Here is a 19217-nt window from a genome sequence, read left to right on the forward strand (position 1 = left end):
GGTTAATGCGGCTGTAGGTGGTACCGGGAAGGGCTGACCAGGGCCCCGCTTCAGAGGAGAACAGGCAGGCAGCGGGGAAGGGGTGCTGCCTTTCTCTCCCCAGCACCCCTCCTCTGCAGCTTGGCTCCTGGGTGGCTCTGTGGCTTGCCTCCCAGCCCCCAGGCACCCTCGGTGATGGGTTGGGGGCAAGGGCCTCAGCCGTATGGTCACAGCCAAAGAGCAACTCCTGCACGGTCTGGAGAACTTCTGAGGCTCAGGGGTGCTCTCCTGCTGCGGTGCCGAGCTGGGCGGTCGGAGCCCGAGTGCCTGGATCACCATGTGCCGAGGGCTGGGGAGCCCTTTCTTGGGTCTGACATCCATTCCTTACCATGGGCAAGTGGGGCTGGTACGTATAGAGTCAAAGCAAAAATGCCAAGGTCACAGGGTCACAGACTGTGGGCAAGAGCCCGGGTCACAGCCGGAAGACTGCCTGTGCCGGCACCGTGCTGACGCTGGAAGAAAGCGCGGAGGAGACACAGGAGCAAGGCTTCGCTGAGAGTCTCTGCAGCTGGCTAACTAATGGGTGAAATGTACTCACTGCCACCCTTTGAGGACCTGCTGCACACACATAAAACACCAGAAGACTGGGTTTGAGTCAGCCTGGCCACTTCTCACCGGCTGTGTGACCTTGGACATCAAGTCTGCTCATCTCTGAGCTGAAGTTTTCTTGTTTGTAAAAGTGAGGCTAGAAATGTAGCATCCACCCTCAAAAGGCTCTGCAAAAGGACTGCATGCGATGGAGGCCAGGGCACTGTAGATGGCCAGCGGCAGGACCTCGAGTGCTCACTCTAGGCTTGGGCAGGCCACCCAGGCCTCTGGGCACACTCAGTGGTCTGATCCTTTCTCCCTTCCCTGGAGGCAGCTGTGCTAAGTCTCCCGTAAGAGGGAAGTCAATCTTACCGGGGAAGGTCCATTCATGCTAAACTCGGCATCACCGGCCTGTGGACAGCAGCCTGTATCCAGATGTGAAACGGCAGTGCAAGGATGAAGCGGTCTCCCTGTGGCCTTTGGGAGGAGGACTCACACCGGAGCTCCGTCCTCCTGAGATGGGGGCTGGCACAAGATCTCAGCGGCGACAGGAGGAGGGCGCATCCCCGGGGAATCCCCTGCCAGTCTGCCTGCCTGCTCTACTCCAGGTAATAAGCCAAGGCCAAAATGCTTCCTTCCAAAAATAATTTATTCCACACATTTCCTGGTAGGTTCCTCCACCCACCATTCCAGGGTTGCAGCTAGTCATTGATGTATCATCCCTCCCAAACCCGCAGGGACTCCTCCACATGGAAAGAAATCGGTTCCCAAAGCCACATGGACTCGTACCCACCCCCATCAGTCTCGGGACACAACAATGGCTGACGTCTTTCTCCCACCCCTCACTGCGCCCACACCACCCACGCTGGCCAGGGCTGTCATCACTGGCCGATAGCCTCAGACATCCCCCAGCGTTCCCGCTTGCAGGGGCTTCCCCACGAAACCTCGCTGGCCTCCACGTTGGCCAGGTGTAATGTCCGGTGTCCTCAGGCAGACTGCCCGCCATGGCACTGGAGGGTGGCCGGCTCCCTCCATCACGGGCACTGGGGACAGATGGACACGGCTGGGAGGACCGCAGGTCCTGATGCTGTGTGGTCTTCAGGGCTGGGTGCTGGTGGTGGCCTCGCGAAGCCCTCCCTGAGTGAATCAGTGTGGTGCTCACAGCCCAGTCCTTGGGAGCCACTGGCTCTGTCCCTCGGGCTACAGCCCACCACGGACACTGAGGCAGGAGGCACAAGAGTGAAGGGGACCCGAAGGGGCCTCCGAGGCAGGTGACGGCAACCACAGGGGTGAGACCTGTGAGCAAGCCGGGCTGCTGAGGTTGGAGAAGGTCTTGCCTCACTTCTCTGTCCTCCCAGCCCAAGCTGGAGTCCCCTTCTCCTTGGAGAGAAGGGGCAGGCAGAGGGCTGTGAACCATGTGAAAAAATAAGTCTCCCAACGCCCTTGAGCCTAGGGCTATGCAATTTTCTACTAATGAGGGAACTAAGCCCAGTAATGGGACTTTGCTAGTGATTAGCTAGGAGTCTTGTGGGGAACAAAACACCATTTTGTACTCTTAATTAAAAAAAAAAATCATTCATACCCTTTCCTGGGTGAGAGGAATTCAAATAAGGGTTCAAATAAGCAGACTACAAAAACAGATTTTCTCTTTTCTCCTCTCTTATTTTGCTTTCCTTGTTATACTGCTGAAACCTGTGAGAGGCTTACATCAAGAGCTGGTCTCGGAGTGAAAAAAAAAATAAGAAGATTCCACGCTCTGATAGAAAACGAGTCTAAAAGAACACCTGGATCCCGCAAGGCAACAGAAAGTGGACGGAAACTGGAGTGTTTGGGTTCAATTCGATTCAGTGATGGAGCGAAGTGTCTTAAAGAGCTAAAAACCAGACTTCCCAGCAATGGAGAAGGGGGAGGTTTCTGCTTGGAAGAGGGCACTCCCGAGCCTTTTATTAAACAGGAGTGAGCTGGGGGTCAGCAGCCTTGCGGCAACGCCCAGGAGTTTTAAAAAGTAAAACCCTGCAGTCCTGGCGAGGGCCTGCGGTCAGTGGATCGGTGCGGTTTTTCTTGAACCGATGTCCTGCCAATGACTGGGAAGACCGGGGGTCAGGTAGAGGCCGGGCCGTCCACGGTGGACAGGAGGTGAATGACCTGGGCCCGCTCGGCGGGGCTGATGTGCTGGCTGATGTACACCAGTGAGTCCATGGCCAGCTCAGGGTTTTCTTGAACCAGGCTGCAGGAGTTGGGGGATGAGGGCGAAGTCATTTCTCCCACTGAGTTCAGTGGGCCCCCGCCCCCCGGTAGCCCCAGAGCCCTGCGCAGGGCCTGTCCCACTCCTGGGTGGGCAACCAGCCACCCGGAGCGCCCAGCCCTCTTCCTGTCGCGGACACAGGAGGGGCGATGGTCCTGTGGAGCAGAAGGCCCATAGCACAACCTCAAGGAACAACAGTGCACCCTCCTGCTCACAGGCCATGTGATCTGACACACACACTCTCACCCTGGACCTCAGCTTCGCCCGCCAGATGGGTCCCATGCGCTCAGCTCCCTACGCCACGGGGACGCGGGGAGCAAGCTCTCCAGGAAGGATCATACCCAGCAGGAGCTGGCAGCCCAAGGACCAGGTGTTCAGAACATGGTTGTCTAAACAAACACGCTTTGGCCATGACCTTGGATGAGGTCTAACCAGGATAAGGAATTGAAATCATCGCACCTCCCGACCCCCACCGACCACATCCCCAGGACTCTGGGCAGGGAGACCTGGCTTGGGCGGAGTGGCAGCCTCTTAGCTGGGGGACTGGGCTGTGGCCCCCGACCCTGAGTCGGGGGCCGTGGACCATGAGACGCGGTGCACTCGAATGGTCGCTCTGGGGCCAGGTGGCCGGACACGAGTCCTCGTGACCAGTGCGGACGAGGCGAGGGGGTGCGTGAGGTGAGGGGGCGCGTGAGGTGAGGGGGCGGGGCAAGGTGAGGGGGCGGGGCGAGGTGAGGGGGCGAGGTGAGGGGGCGGGGAGATGTGAGGGGCGAGGTGAGGGGGCGGGGGAAGCGAGGGGCGGGGTGAGGTGAGGGGCGGGGTGAGGTGAGGGGCGGGGTGAGGTGAGGGGCGGGGCGAGGTGAGGGGCGGGGCGGGGTGAGGGTGGGGCCGGGGCGGGCGGGGGCGGGCCGGGGCGGGGCGGGCGGGGGCGGGCCGGGGCGGGGCGGGCGGGGGCGGGCCGGGGCGGGGCGGGCGGGGGCGGGCCGGGGCGGGGCGGGCGGGGGCGGGCCGGGGCGGGGCGGGCGGGGGCGGGCCGGGGCGGGGCGGGCGGGGGCGGGCCGGGGCGGGGCGGGCGGGGGCGGGGCGGGGGCGGACCGGCCACTCACCCCCGGATGGTCTTAAGGGCGGAGTCCCGTTTCAGGCACGCGATGTTCTCGCGGATGGTGGAGTGCAGCCCCTCGCCCGCCTGCCAATGCTCCTCCAACCACCGCACCACCGTCTGGTTGTTGTCCCACAGGTAGGCCTGAGAGAAAGCGTGACTCGCTCAGGCATGTCCGACTCTTTGCCACCCCACAGACTGTAGCCCGCCAGGCCCCTCTGTCCGCAGGAATACTGGAGTGGGTTGCCATTTCCTCCTCCAGGGGATCTTCCCCGCCCAGGGATCGAACCCGCGTCTCTTGCATTGCAGGTGGATTCTTTCCGGTCTGAGCCACCAGGGAAGCCATAAGGTAGGCCTGGGGTGGAGGCTGAGGCTGCATCAGCGAGGGACCCCTGACGGCTGGGCAGGCCCCCTTGGGCCCCCGCCCCATGTGTCTCTGCCCCTTGGATCCCCGCCCACGCGTGCGCATCTCTGCCCCAGGCCCACCTTGACTGCGCCCTCCGTCTCCACGAACCAGCGGCGCAGCATGGACTGCACGTGCATGTGGCTGAGCTCGGGGCAGGCCCGCAGGACCTCCTGCTTCACCTGGCTCTCCAGCAGCAGGCGGCGCAGGCGCCAGTACAGGAAGCTGCGGGCGGTCTTCCACTCCAGGATGTCCTGCGGACAAGCCGTGGGCCTGAGCCCCCACCCCACCCCGCCCCGGAACCGTGGAGGGGGATTCTAGGAGCTGCCCAGAGCCTGGCCTTGTGATCACTCCCATTTCACAGGCTGGAAAACTGAGGCTCAGGGAGGCGGCAGAGACAGGACACTGCCAGGTCTCCGGACCACCTCCCCTGGGTACAAACCCGGTGCCCATCTCCACCTCCAGACCCAGAAGCTCACGAGGGGTGCAGAGGGGTGCAGAGGGCTTGGAGAGGCAGGAAGGAGCCCAGCACACAGGGGTGTTCAGGACTGGGTATGACCTCGTGGGGATGGGGCAAGAGGATGGGGTTGTGACCATCAGTGGTGGGGGAGTGCGTTGTGGAAACAATGGTCCCAAACCCAGCCCAGCGGTTCTGAGCACACACAGGGGTTGGAGTGGTAGTTCCCAAACTGGGCGACCTACTAGAATCTCTGGGGGATTTGGGAAAAAAAAAAAATACTGATGCCTAACTCCCCTCCCACCCATATTCTGATTTAATTGGAGAGCCACCTGGGCGCTAGAGTTTTACAAAAATACTTATTTCTTTATTTTTGGCTGCATTGGGTCTTAGTTGAGGCACACAGGCTTCCCTCCAGTTGTGGAGGGGTGTGTGGGCTTAGCTGCCCTGTGTCATTGGGATCTTGGTTCCCTGACCTGGGATTGAACCCACATCCCCTGCATTGGAAGGTGGATTCTTAACCACTGGAGTTGTTTTTGTTCTTTTTTTTTTTTCCCCCAGGTGATTCTCAGAGCTGGAATTTGCCTCATCCCACAGGCCTGAGTGCAAATATTCTGTGTGTGTTGGACACCAGGTGACCTGAGGCTCGGCCATTCACACAGACTGGAGCGCCGCAGGCTCTTACGTAAATGACGCCCTTCTCCAGCATCCTGCCCGCCTTGTCGTGGAGGTCGGCGAACTGCACCGCCACCTGGTGGTACATGGGCAGCAACAGGTCCTCCCGGGCCTTCAGCTGGCCCTCCAGCTCCTTGCGGTCCGTGTCTGAGAGCTCAGACATTCCTGCGGGCAAGGCAAGAGCCAGGGTTTGCAGGGCAGGCCTGAGCTCTAACCCTGATAGTGCTCCCAAGCCAAGTTGCTCCTGCACCCTCAAAAATTGCACCCAGTGCTAAACAGCTGGTTCCCACTAGCAATCTATTTTACACATGGGAGTGTATGTATGTCAGCCCCAATCTCCCAGTTCATCCACTCTCCGCTCCCTGCCCCACACATCCGTTCTCTATGTCTCTATTTCTGCCCTGAAAATAGGTTCATCTGTAGCAGTTTTTTGATTCCACATACACGCGTTAATATGCGGTATTTGCTTTTCTGTTTCTGATAGCTCGGCTCAGTGCGCTATGATGACCTAGACGGGTGGGAGGGGGGTGAGGTGGGAGGGAGGTCCAAGAGGGAGGAGACATATGTTCAACGGGGGTCCACCTTGTTGTACAGCAGAAACTAATCCAACATTGTAAAGCAACCTGACTCCAGTTAAAAAAAAAAAAATGCATCCAGATTTGCAAGACAGCATTCAACACTCAGCTTCAAATTTGTTCCCTTTCATCAGGCCCACTGCGCTTACAGGACACCATCAGTTACCGTTTTTAATTTACATAGTAAAATCTAATAAGGGAATATTATAAACAAGTCTATGCCAATTTGATAATTTAAATAAAACAAACTCCTTGAAATAAACTACGAAAGCTCACCTAAGAGCAAAGAGATTAAACTGAACAGTCCTATATATAAAAAAGCAATTGAATTTGTAGTTGAATTGTAAATCTTTGCTATCAAAGATTTAAAGAAATAATGCCACCTCAGACTCAGAAAACAGAGAGGGGAACACTTTCTGATTCACCCTATGATATCAGCATTACCCTGATACCAAACCAAAGAAATTATCTACCCATCATCACCATCATCATGAAACTTGTGAATTTCTGATGACATAGATCAGTTATAAAGGCAATGCTACCTTATATGCATTTTTAAAGAGAATTACAAATAAGTTGCAAGTGAAACAAACCTATCACTCAAACAAAATTAGTAAAATGCCTGACGGGAAAATTCTAAAGGGTAATTTTGCTACCAAAAGTCAAATGTTTCTCATTGGCTTGAAATAGTTCAACTATTCTATCTTGTGTGTGTTGAGAAATTACATTCACTAAGGCACTGTGTATATTTTTTAATGTTAAAGGGGTTGATGGGCTGTGTGGGAACATTTGAAACATCTCACAGTTGTTGCGGCTGAGTTTGGGGTTGTCTTCACTATTTTTAACATACTAGAAGCCTCCAGCAATGAGTGGGCTGAGCCCTTTCATGACCTCTGAGAGGTGATACGTTTCAGACCCACTCACCAAGCTGCTCCATGAGCTTCTTGGAAACAGGGTCGAGTCTTCTGATGGTCTTCACCAGATCTTTCTTCCGGTACTTAATCTCCACTGTTCCCTCTGGCTCCAGAACACTCGCTCTGAAAAAAGCCAGCAGCGGGGGCAGGCGTGTATGAGGGGTTCCCCAGCAAGCGACCACCAGAGGACATGCGGGGGGAGGCAAGACCACCAGGAAAGCTGGTGGCAGTCCTCTGCTCTGTAGCTGGCTTTCTGTGTGCCCTTGGGCAAGTCACTTAACCTCTCTGGTCATCTGCTTTTCTATCCACAGAAGGAGGAATTAAACCAGCTTTTAAAATAAAGTGTTCTGGGACTTCCCTAGCAGTCCAGTGGTTAGGACTCCATGCTTCCACTGCACGGGACATGAGTTCAATCTTTGATCAGGGAGCTAAGATCCCACATGCCATGGCATAGCCAAAAGCTAAAAAATAAAACAAAAATGTTCTGAACTCTGGAAGGCCCTTTCAGCAACAAGAGTGTGTGACTTTTTCCAGAACAGCATATCCCACCAGCTCTTCAGCTACAGTCCTCTCTGGCTTTCCTAATCTCTGTTCTCCTCAGGCCAGGGTGGTGGTGGTGCTCAGTCACTCAGTCGTGTCTGACTCTTTGTCACACCATAGACTGCAGCACACCAGGCTTCCCTATCCTTCACCATCTCCCAGAGTTTGCTCAAACTCATGCCCATTGCATCAGTGAAGCCATCCAACCATCTCATCCTCTGTTGTCCCCTTCTCCTCCCACCTTCAATCTTTCCCAGCATCAGGGTCTTTTCCAGTGAGTCAGTTCTTTGCATCAGGTGGCCAAAAGTACTGGAGATTCACCATCAGCATCAGTCCTTCCAATGAATATTCAGGGTTGATTTCCTTTAGGATGGACTGGTTGGATCTCCTTGCAGTCCAAATGACTGCAAGAAGACTCTAAAGAGTCTTCAGCACCACAGTTGGAAAGCATCAATTCTTCCACACTCAGCTTTCTTTATGGTCTAACTCTCACATCCATACGTGACTACTGGAAAAATCATAGCTTTGATTATATGGACCTTTCTTGGCAAAGTAATGTCTCTGCTTTTTAATACTCTCTCTACATTTGTCATAGCTTTCCTTTCAAGGAGCAAGCATCTTTTAATTTCGTGGCTACAAGGTACTCTTTAATCTCCTTAAAGCACACAAAGGCACATGGAGGAATCCAAGATATGAGTGGTCCCCTCCATTCCCAACCCTCTCACCCTACCCCTTGGTTCCCCTTGCCCCCTTCTCTTCTGACAGCTTGGAAGCCCTGACCAATACTACATGTAGCTCTGAGCCTCCTGGTGACCAGAGTGAAAAGTTAATGTGACCCCATTTGGGGCTGCTCTTGTCCTGAGTCTTCTGGAGGTCTGACCTCAGCGACCTCCCACGAAGGTCACAGGGCACTGAAGGCAGGACAGGCTCGGCTCATTTGCACCATATCACGATGCCTAACGTAACGCCTGAGACACAGTAGGTGCTCAGTAAATATTCACTGAACTGAGGAATGAACATGGGAACAGACACAGGAGGAAGGTGCCTATCTACACCTTGAACAGAACTATTCTTTTTTAAGAATATGTTTGTTTATTGGGCTGCTCTGGGTCTGAGTTGCAGCATGCAAACTCTTAGTCATGGCATGTGGGATCTAGTTCTCAGACCAGGGATAGAACCTGGGTCCCCTGCCTTGTAAGCACAGAGCCTCAGCCACGGGACCACCAAGGAAGTGCTCTTGTGGCCTTCACATTCTGCACAGCATTTGGCATACTCTTCATTTTGAAGACACTCAAACACCGAATTACAAGCATTATCGTCAGCATCCTTTCTGGAAGAATCTGTCTGGGATAGATTCCCACTTTAAAAAAAAAAAGTGCCAGGAAGGTTTCTCTCCCCTGAGGAACTGGTGTTGTCTCATGCAAGTATACCTCGTTTGCCCAGTATTTCCCAAGCACCCATTAGGAGTCAGCCTAGGCCCTAGGCTATAACAATAAATAAAAATGAATAAAACATAGCTTCTATGGAACAGTTTTGGGGAAGACTCAGAGTCTAGTAAGAACTAGACATCTAATCATATTTCCCTTTTCATCTTGGCTGCCAGGAAGCTCAGGTGCTTTTGGTCTTTCTTTTTCCTTTGGCTGCACTAGGTCTTTGTTGCTGCATGGGCTGTCTCTAGTTGCGATAAGTGGGGGCTACTCTCTAGATATGATGCTCAGGCTTCTTGTTGTGGTGGGTTCTCTTGCTGTGAAGCACGGGTTCTAGGGTGCATGGGCTCAGTAGTTGTGGCTTGTGAGCTCAGCTGTCCCGTGACATGTGGGATCTTAGTTCTCAGACCAAGGATCAAACCCGTGTCCCTGAATTAGCCGGTAGATTCTTAACCACTGGACCATCAGGGAAGTCCTAATTAATTAATTAATATACAATCAATCAATCATAATTAACATTTTAATATATTAATATAATTAATATTATATTAATTATACACATAATATATTATAATAATATAACAATATATTATTAATATTATATGTGATATATAATTATATAAACATACATGTTATGTTTATATAATATAAAATATATAGTATTTATATATATAATAATATTAAAATATATGTGTATAATATATATATTATATATTATATACTGTATAATATATAATTATGTAATTATATTATATAATTATAATATAATATAGTTACTATATTACAATTATATATATTATATGCTTATATAATTACATATACATATATGACAACATATTCTATATATTATATAACATATAATATATTAACATATATAACATAACATATACAATATATAATATATTGATATATTGATACTATATATTATATTAATTATATATTACACTTCTTCTATTTTCTTTAAGTGGTCGCAAACCTCCTTGGGAAACAGGTGAGTGTAAGTTGTGAAAGAACAAACTACAATTCCTCCACTTCTTCTGGGCTCCAGTCACTAACTACACTGAGAAAATCCAGCAGCATGCTGGACGCTGGTTTCAGACTGGGAGAACTGGAGGCTTTCCATCCCTCTGGAAGTTCAGAACAGCCCTGCGATCCCCAGAGTGCGACTCCAAGGGCGTGGGGCCTCTGGACTGGGAGTGCGCGCAGGAAGGCAGGGCTGGGCTGGGCGGCACACCCACCTGCTCTCTCTGTCCGCATACATCTCTATGCACAGCGGGTTGATGGAGGTGTCCATGACCGCCCAGGAGCCGCCCCGGACCTCCGCGTGGGGTGGGATGTAGATCAGGACAGGCTGTCTGTACTTCCGGAGGCCGTCCACGATGTAGGCTCCGAACTTTAGCACCTGGTCGTACATGTCTGAAAAGCAAGGCAGCCACCGTTGAGGCGACCTCAGGCCCACCCTTTGCTGCCCAGGGGTTGTGGAGAGGTTCTCATGGGGCCAGGAGGCAGGATCAAGGTACAGAGGGCTCCCTTGACCAGATCCTCCTCCCTGCCGGGGCCTCAACATTCCCACCCAGAAAAGGAGGCATGGGCTGATCTCTAAGATCCCTTCCAGCCCTGGCTCAGAGATGCCCCCGGCCTGTCCCACTGTTTCCAGAACAGAACCCTCTCCAAGGATGATAACACAGTCTCTTCCCTCCTGCTGCCCACAGGCATATGGTCCTTATTTTCTACCAAGACATGTCCAATTAGGCATGGTACGTGGAAACAACAGCACAACAACAAAATCTGGGACCTCCCTGGTGGTCCAGTGGCTAGGACTCTGAGTTCCCAATGCAGGGGGCCCAGGTTCAGCCCCTGGTCAGGGAACTAGATCTCACACACTGCAACTAAGACCTGGCGCAGCCAAATACATAGGTAAATACTTTTTAAAAAATAACTCAAAATCACACAGAGTAACCACCACATGCCAACGAACTCTCACCCTGGCCCTCTGAGGTTGGTTCTATCCTTACCCCTCTTCACAGAGGAGAGAAACTTCGGCTTGGAGCAGTCACCCACCCAACAAGGACTCAGACCAGGTCTGCCCGGCCCCAGTCCAGCTCTTTCTGAAACATCCCACTGACAGCCTCTGTCTCTTGAAATGCTCAGTGCCTTGAAGCACCTGCATTTGAGTGTCAGGTTACTGAGGCTCACAGTAGCCCCCTAAGGAGGGCAGGCGCCTTCTCATCTTCCCAAGCGGGGAGGTGACAGCGCAGGTCACTCGGCAGCTTCCTGGGGCCACCTCTGCCTCTCCCTGCATGACGGGGACCTCTGGAAAGTCACACTGGAAGCCCTCAGTTCCCTGAACAGCTCCCGTCTGCAGGAAGCTCAACTAAGATGATGATGTTGCGACCCCACGGGAGCTGTCCAGGGTGCTGACCCTGAGGCTTTAGGGCACCCACAGGAAGGCCACTTTACCTTTCATGCCCCCGGAGAACCCCCTCCAGTTGGCAAAGATCATCAGGGGCAGCTTCTCCCGATTGAAATCATTGATGGCCTGGGCCGTCTTATAGGCTGAGTCTGGGAACCACACTTGGCCAGCCTGCTGGATTATCTGGAACACAGAGCAGCCTGCATCAGACTCCTCTGAGTGGGACATGGGATGGCCGCCCACATGGCACCCTGGATGGCAGGCAGCCTGATTGGCATCGGTGACAACACCAGAGATGGGGCTCAGACGTGTGACTCTCACGCTGCGGCCCAGGGAGGCTCCTGTTGCCTGTTGATAGGTGCCAAGCTAGTAAAGGCCACCCTGAGTAGGGTCCCAGGACCTGCCCTCTGACTTCTGAACTCCTCCCAGGGTGCGCCGCGGCCCACCCTAGAAGCAGCAACAGTGACAGGGGCAGGAGGAGGGAGGGATTCCTAGGGGCCCGTCATCCTCTGAAGAAGACAGCATGGAGCACCATGCATCCTTGCAGACTCAGTGCTGGGGCCCCCACCCCACCCCACTCCAGAGCCAAGGATGTCTCTGAGTCTCTGAGCTGGAAGGACAGACGTGTGACCACTCAGGACCCGCTCCTGTCAGCTCAACCGGCCACACAGCAGACCCAGCAAGACCACAGTCATAGTCGTCGGAATGGCCATCAGCAGAGAGTCTGCAGAAACAAATGCTGGTGAGGATGTAGAGAAAAGGGGACCCTGGGACACTCCTGCTGGGCATGTCAACCAGTGCTCTTACTGTGGAAAATAGTATGGAGGTTCCTCAGAAAACTAAAAATAGAACTGCTATATGACTCAGCAGCTCTCTTCCTGGGTATGTATGCGTATATACAACCCAGCACTAATTTGAAAAGATACATGCACCTCAGTGTTTACAGTAGCCAAGATACGGAAGCAATCCAAGTGCCCAACGACAGGTGAATGGAGAAAGACAATGTGGCATAAATATATACAATGGAATCATGCTCAACCACGGAAAGAATGCAGTTCTGACATATGCAGCAATGTGGACAGATCTAGAGAACATTATACATAGTGAAATTAGTCAGAAAAAGACAGGCACTGTATGTTATCACTGCTGTGGAAAACCTAAAAAATAATACAAATAAACATATATGCAAAGCAGAAACAGACTCACAAAAATAAAACAGACAAAAAATAAACTAGGTAGTTACCAAAGGTGAGCGAGAAGATGGGAGGGACAAATTAGGGGTGTGGGATTAAGAGATAAACTGCAATGTATGAAATACAAAAGCAACAAGGATATACTGTATAGCACAGAGAAATACAGCCATTATCTTGTAATAACTTTTAATAGCACACAATCTGTAGAAATGCTGAATCACTATGCTGTACACCTGAAATGAATATAATTTGTAACTCAACTACACTTCAGTAAAAAAACAAAACGTGAAAAGAGCCAGCCCAGCTGCCTGGCCCCTAACCTTGGCCTCAGAATCCAGGTTGGCAGGGTCGGCGGGCACGACCACCTCCACCGTCCGCGTCTCTGCAGCGATCACTCCAACAGGGATGCCCCCCAGCCTGCAAGGTGGACCACAAGTGAGCAGGGGCATGAGGCAGCACCCCAGGCCGATTCAGGGGGCCAAGTGGGTCCGGCCCAGGCACACGGGCCGGGATGAGGGTGGACAGAGAAAAGTGTGCTGTTTTCAGCTTGGCCCTGAAGCGGTGAAAAGCCTCACAAACAAGCAGGCTGGAAAGGCCTTCTGGGTGCCCGTGTTGGGGCAACAGCTGCCGGCGTTGTGGGGAGGCTTGGGCCAAGACAGGGATGGGAGCAGCATCGTCCCCTAGAACTTTCCATGATGATGGCCACGCTCTCTAGTGGCCTGACTAGTGTGGCAGCCGTGAGCTGCACATGAACACGGAGCATCTGAAACGTGGCAGGGACGGCTGAGGAACTGAATATGTGACATGCTCTTTCACTGTGTGATTCACCTGAATTTGAGCTGTCACACGTGGCCAGCAGCCACCACGGTGGACAGCGCGGGTCTGGACCCCATGCCACATCGGGAAAGGATGGAGGTATGCTAAGCCTGAGCAGCTTCAGTTATGGGCGGTCCATGCCATCAGCAACCGCCACCGGCTGCCCCTGGCCAGCTGCGTCACTTGATTCCTCTCGGTTACGCTCCCAACAGTTTATGGGGAAGGTTTGGGGAGAGCAGTCTTCCAATCAAGCGCTTCCATGTGGAAGGGGGAGTAGATTTCATCTCAGGTTTAAAGAACACATTCCAGGGGATTTCCCTGATGGTCCAGTGGTTAAGAATCCACCTTCCAATGCAGGTGCCATGGGTTTGATCCCTGGGTGGGGAACTAAGATCCCACATGTTGCAGGGCAACTATGCCCACATACTGGATGAAGACAGTGCAGCCCCCCGGAAAAAGACCATTTGAAAAGAGTAAAACACTTATGGAGAAGCAATCCCAGTAATAGACTTAGTATTTTAACGGTTATTACAGAGAAGTAAATAACAATAAGGGCAGCTGCTATTAATAACATTATGGGGTGTTTATGATTTTTAACTGCTTTTTATTTATTTTAAAAATATTAAATACCATGTGGCACTTGGGATCTTAGTTACCCAACCAGGTGTCAAACCAGCACCCCCAGCAGTAGAAGCAAGGAGTCTTAACTGCTGAACCACAGAGGAATTCCCCATTTGTGATATTTTAAATGCCTAACACATCACCACTTCTATTAATCACAACAATCCTTCAGGAGTGGGAAGGGGTAGAGTTATTAGCCTCATTGTACAGATGAGGATGTAAAAGCCCAGAAAGGCGAGTTACAGCAGAGGTCTGACTCCAGAACCTGAACTCGTAGCAACTGTCTTGTGCCAGGAATCTGAGTGGTAAATTATGAGGCTGTTGCTTTGGGCTCCATAAAAGGAAGAACTCTGGGGTAGTTGGACTCATCCTGAAGAGAAGGAGTGAGCTCAGCTTTGAAAGAATCCAAGCATTTAAGCCTTCTGCCAGCTCTGGTATACAATAGCGGTTCCTGCCCACGGCCCTCCTAAATGGAGTTCATACCTCTGATTGTGCGGTTTCCCAGAAAATACCAGGGCCACCTTAAGATTCTGGCCCAGGGGCAGACACAAGGGGCAAGGGTCCTGGCCCCCGGGAAGAAGTTGGTGGAGATGTCTTCTAAAGTTACGGACAAATCCAGACTCTATGAAAAATTTCATCAGCCAGAAACACTGCCCCCCCACCAACCCCCTGCATTGGTTTTTCTTTTGGAAAATCCAAGGCCAAGGAGAAAGCATTGCTGAGACCGCCTGCGCCCGCCCTCAGGGTTACCTGGCTCGTCCCGTCACCACAGTCTGGGCCCAGGGCACCATGATCTCCTTGAAACTGCCCTGGTCAAAGAATCCACTCTGCCAGGATCCCTTCAGAGCTGTGGGCAGAAGTGTGGAAGCTCAGGCTGGGGGCTGGTTGCTGAGGGCCCCCGACGTCCACCTGGAGGGCAGACTCCTCTGCCGTCTCTCTAGGACAGCCTGACATTGACAGCCCAGACACCTTTATTCCTGGAAAACAACAACACTTCCCCTGCCCACTGCCCACACACAAAACCAGGGCTGCCAAACAATATACCAAATCAGGAAGTCAGTCCATACAGAACACCCAACCACATCAACTTCCTTCCACGCCAAACACGAGGAGACCCTGATCATGGTCTCTGCCTTTTCTTCTCAGGAGGCAAAAAGAGCAGATGGCTGCCTTCGGAAGGCACGATTTCAGAAGGGGCCATCTACTCAGAAAAACACTCATCCCGGACCTGGGGGCTGCAGCCTCAGAACCGTTACGCTGGGAAGAATGTGTTCCATTGGGAGACAGAGAGGCGGAGAAAGGGACAGTGAACAAGCGGATGTCAATTGTGGCCGTCCTGGGGAGGACGCAGTGCCTGGGAGCCACACCGTGCTGCACCCGACTGTGGTTTGGACATGAGGAGGCAGGTAGCAGGAGAGATCTCACTTGGCAGGAACAGGGGGGCTGGGCCCCTGGGAACAAAGCACCCCAGCCTCAGGGTCTGCCTGGGGGCTGGCCCTCTTAGCTGGAGCAAATGGGTGGTAACACATCAGAGGTTTTTAAAAATCAAGCTAAAGCCAGTGCTCTCAGGTGAGAAAGCCTAGGAGAAATGGCAGAGGGGGGAACAGGCCACGGGGCATCTTTCACTGGTGGAGCCTGACATGCTCCTGGCGGCACTTCCCTTGCCCCATGCAGCTGGAAGGAGAGGCCGAGTTCTAAATGGGGCAGCACGTGAAATTCTGGACTCGGGGTTGTGGCAACGGGGGCAGCTCAGCTTTCCAGTTCTGTCCTGGTGGCTCAGAATGTAACCAGATACCTCCAGGAGGCCAACCTGTCCCTTTGGGGGAGGTGGGACGTGTGCACGTGCCAGTGCGTGCGTGCACACAGCTGTGTTTGGATATATGTGTGCACACCCGCACGTATGTCTACAAACGCAGCTGCAGAAGAGGCAACGTTGCTCGTCCTGGGTAAACTCATGGAGAGCCACCTTATGAAGGTTTAAGCTAAATAGAAAGAGAGGGACAGAGAGAGAAGTGCTCTTCTCTCTGAAACCCTGAGGTTCCAGTCCCAGAGTTTCCACCTATGTGACCACACCTGGGGCAATTTCCGGGAAGGAGGTCATGACCTCTGCTGCGTCTCACCTCCATCCATCAGCTCCAGAAACCGGAGGCTGTTCCCACCCCTTCTCAGTCATCAGCTTGGGAAAAACACAGAGAAAACTCTCTATCCTTCCCCCCCTTTTTGCATTCGACCTCAGGGGTATCCCTTGGCGGTAATCTTCTACTGACTCGTTCTTTTATCTTGGTGGCAGAAAAGAAACCCCAAGACCCAGGGCTCAGACAAAACCCTGGAGGGACCTACTTGGGTGAGGTCTTCCTGCAAGTAGCCACCGGGGGTCGTAGGGCCCGCGAGATGGTTGGAATTCAATTTCTCTGTCAGTGGGGTCCTTGGGTGTGATGACTGGGACTGGGCTGCGATTATCCTAGGAAAGAAAGTCAGGTCTCCCACTTAGTCCTTTAGGCTCATCAATAATGTCTGCAGTTCACTCTTTGCCCTCCTCTCCCCTTCCGACTATGGTGATGCCTGGCTACATGGCAGAAGCCCAACCCAAAGTAGGTCATCATCACAATTAGGAGTAGCATTTGGCTGAGGGCCTGCCAAGTACTGAGCTCCACACATCATGTCACTGAGCCATCAGTGACAACACCCTGGGATGGGTGCCATTGTTACTCCCACTTTACAGATGAGGAAACTGAGGCTTAGAAAGATTAAGAGATGGTCCTGAGCTCTCATTGCTACGAGAAGGAAGCCAGGAATCAAATCCAGCCTGACTGCAAAGCCTGAGGGTTCTCTGTTGTCCCTGTTACCTCTTTTGATTACAGGCAATGTCACCTCTTTCTAAAGGATCGACACACAGCCTCCGTACAAAGTCATTAAAAAAAAAAAAAAGCAAAGAACAGTGACTATAGGGCTGGGCATCAGAGAGGGAAGGAGAGAAGAGAAAAGAAAAATTAACCCTAGGCACAATTTCAGTGTTACCTACTCCCTACCCTTCCACATCGTTTGGCAAATGAACCAGATAACAGAGTCTTCCAGGCTCCAAGCTTCAACAGGGAGGAGGGGAAGGACACTGCACCTTTGGCATATAGGACAGCCACTCCAGGATGGTACAAACACCCTCGAAGTCGTCCGGCACGGTGACATGTGAGACGCCATTGTAATGCATGATCTGCACACCTCCTAGCTGGTTGTTGGACGTGTAAACGTCTCTGCCCAGGACCTGCTTCGACATGACACGGTTAGCAAGGTCCTGTCCGACCTGGGGGCCTTCCATCTGTGCAGATGGTCCTCAACCCTGCTGCATGTCAGAATCACCTGGGAGCTTTCAAAAGTCCTGATGTCCAGGCTGCGGGCAGCCAGACCGATCATATCAGAATCTTGGGGATCTATTGCTGTTTTTTCCAACTTCCAGATAATTCCATTATGCAGCCCAGTTTGAGAACCAGAGATCCAGCTGGTGACTAGTCATCTCCAGGCAAAACCCAACCCAGCGTTGCTGATGGAGCAGGTCTGCGGTGGGGCCAGAAAACTTTGTATTTTTATCATGATCCCAGGTGATGCTGATGCTGCTGGTTCAGGGGCCAGACTTTGAGACCCACTGTGGGATTTTCAGCAGACCTGATGTTAGGGAGGCTTTACAGCATTGTGGAAGGCATTTCAAGACAGTGTAAAGAGTCACACGAAACTGTTCCCTAGGAGTCTAACTATGTAAAGACATGAGATGAGAGGAAAGCTACACAAGAACTACAGTGGGGACAAAATTACTTTTTTTTTTTTGTCTTTTCCCAATTTTCTGCAATGTGTAATGCTATTTTAATAATTTTTAAAATTTCAATAATATTTTAAATTTTAAATTACAGTAACACAGAGAATTAGTTCCACCAGAAGAGCCTAACACACACATTGTTGCTGTTAGGTCGCTCAGTTGCGTCAGACTCTTTTTTGACCCCATGGACTGCAGCCCGCCAGCTTCCTCAGTCCGTGGGATTCTCCAGGCAAGAATACTGGAGTGGATTGCACTGGAGTGGGAAAAGGCAATTTCCTTCTCCAGTGGATTTCCCTGACCCAAGGATCGAACCTGCATCCCCTGCTTTGTAGGCAAACTCTTCATGCTGAGCCACCAGGTATCTATATGTATGTATCTATCTGTACACATCTATATGTACGTATGTATCTATCTATACACATCTATATGTACGTACGTATCTGTCTATAATATATGTTAGCTCATAAGAGGCCCATATAACTGCAAAATGAAAGAACAGCTCTTATATTAGCAGGGATGGAACTGGTTTCTCTTTTCCCTTTTCTTGCTGTATCATGTAGCTTGTGGGGCCTTAGTTCCCCAACCAGGGATTGAACCCAGGCCCTCAGCAGTGAGAGTGTGGAGTCCTAACCGCTGGACCACCAGGGAATTCCTGGAACTGCTTTCATGCTGAGAAAAATTCCCCACTGGGGACACTGGGAATGTCAGAATGACCCTGTCCCTGCCCCTACATGTCCACTCCCCGGCCGTCCCTTCAAGGTGGTCACCTTGTTGAGAGCCGTCGCCCCCGTGAGGATGATGTGGGAATTCTCGACCTGGATCACTCGCTGGCCCAGCCTCACCAGGTAGGCCCCGATCCCGAGGGCCCGGCAGGTCACCTGTGGAGACAGGACCCCTCCGGCATTCCTCAGGGCCAGTGCCCCGCCCCCCACAGCAGGGACGGTCCAGGAGCCACTGGGCATGAGTGGAAGCTCAGCTTGGCCATGGGCATCCTGATTGGTGGCCGGACAGCGTGGGCACAAGCCTGTCCTTCAGGCTGCCTGACCTCGACCTCCTGTCCAGAAAGAATGGGGCTAGCGAGGAAGAGTGTTGTAAAGACACACAGCAGATGTGGAATGTTCTGGCTCTTGCTTCAAGAGGCATCTCTGTGGCCCTTCTGAGTGTGGTCGCTCCCGAGACACTGCATGCATTCACACAACCAAAGGAAGCCTAGGAGGGCGGGTGAAACTGGGAAAAAATGATCGAGGTCTGTGTCGAGTTAACAGTAGCGTGCCAATGTCAGTGTCCTTGTGTTGACCACCTACGACAGCTACCAGACACTACACAAGACACTATCACACAGGAGCTGGGCGAGGGGCACCCAGGACCTGCCCAAACCAACCTGTAACTTCCGATGCGGTCGAAACTGTTTCAAAATAGAAAGATTCATACAGGCAGACCTCATTTTATTGTACTTCGTGGATGCTG

At 52.2% G+C, this 19217-nt stretch overlaps 1 protein-coding gene and 1 non-coding gene across 5 annotated transcripts in view; both read right to left on the reverse strand.

The window, feature by feature from the left end:
- Positions 1-1198: 1198 nt before the first annotated feature.
- ACACB (acetyl-CoA carboxylase beta) overlaps positions 1199-19217 on the reverse strand; it is a 132606-nt gene continuing 114587 nt past the window's right edge. For 3 of the 4 annotated variants that reach the window (XM_069558243.1, XM_069558244.1, XM_069558246.1), the window contains 12 exons: positions 18518-18628; positions 17061-17204; positions 16286-16406; positions 14696-14792; positions 12829-12925; positions 11363-11498; positions 10141-10318; positions 6946-7058; positions 5457-5611; positions 4398-4568; positions 3919-4055; positions 1199-2794 (listed from right to left, as the gene is read on the reverse strand). In XM_069558243.1, the coding sequence (XP_069414344.1) occupies positions 2668-2794; positions 3919-4055; positions 4398-4568; positions 5457-5611; positions 6946-7058; positions 10141-10318; positions 11363-11498; positions 12829-12925; positions 14696-14792; positions 16286-16406; positions 17061-17204; positions 18518-18628 (1587 nt within the window). In that variant the 3' untranslated portion in view covers positions 1199-2667. The remainder of the gene's footprint in view (positions 2795-3918; positions 4056-4397; positions 4569-5456; positions 5612-6945; positions 7059-10140; positions 10319-11362; positions 11499-12828; positions 12926-14695; positions 14793-16285; positions 16407-17060; positions 17205-18517; positions 18629-19217) is intronic. The other variant, XR_011250012.1, reaches the window with a different exon arrangement.
- TRNAE-CUC (transfer RNA glutamic acid (anticodon CUC)) lies at positions 18326-18398 on the reverse strand. Its single transcript has one exon. It is a non-coding gene; the product is annotated as a tRNA-Glu (tRNA).

This window comes from Ovis canadensis, chromosome 17 (genome assembly GCF_042477335.2).
Source record: "Ovis canadensis isolate MfBH-ARS-UI-01 breed Bighorn chromosome 17, ARS-UI_OviCan_v2, whole genome shotgun sequence".
NCBI lineage: Eukaryota > Metazoa > Chordata > Mammalia > Artiodactyla > Bovidae > Ovis > Ovis canadensis.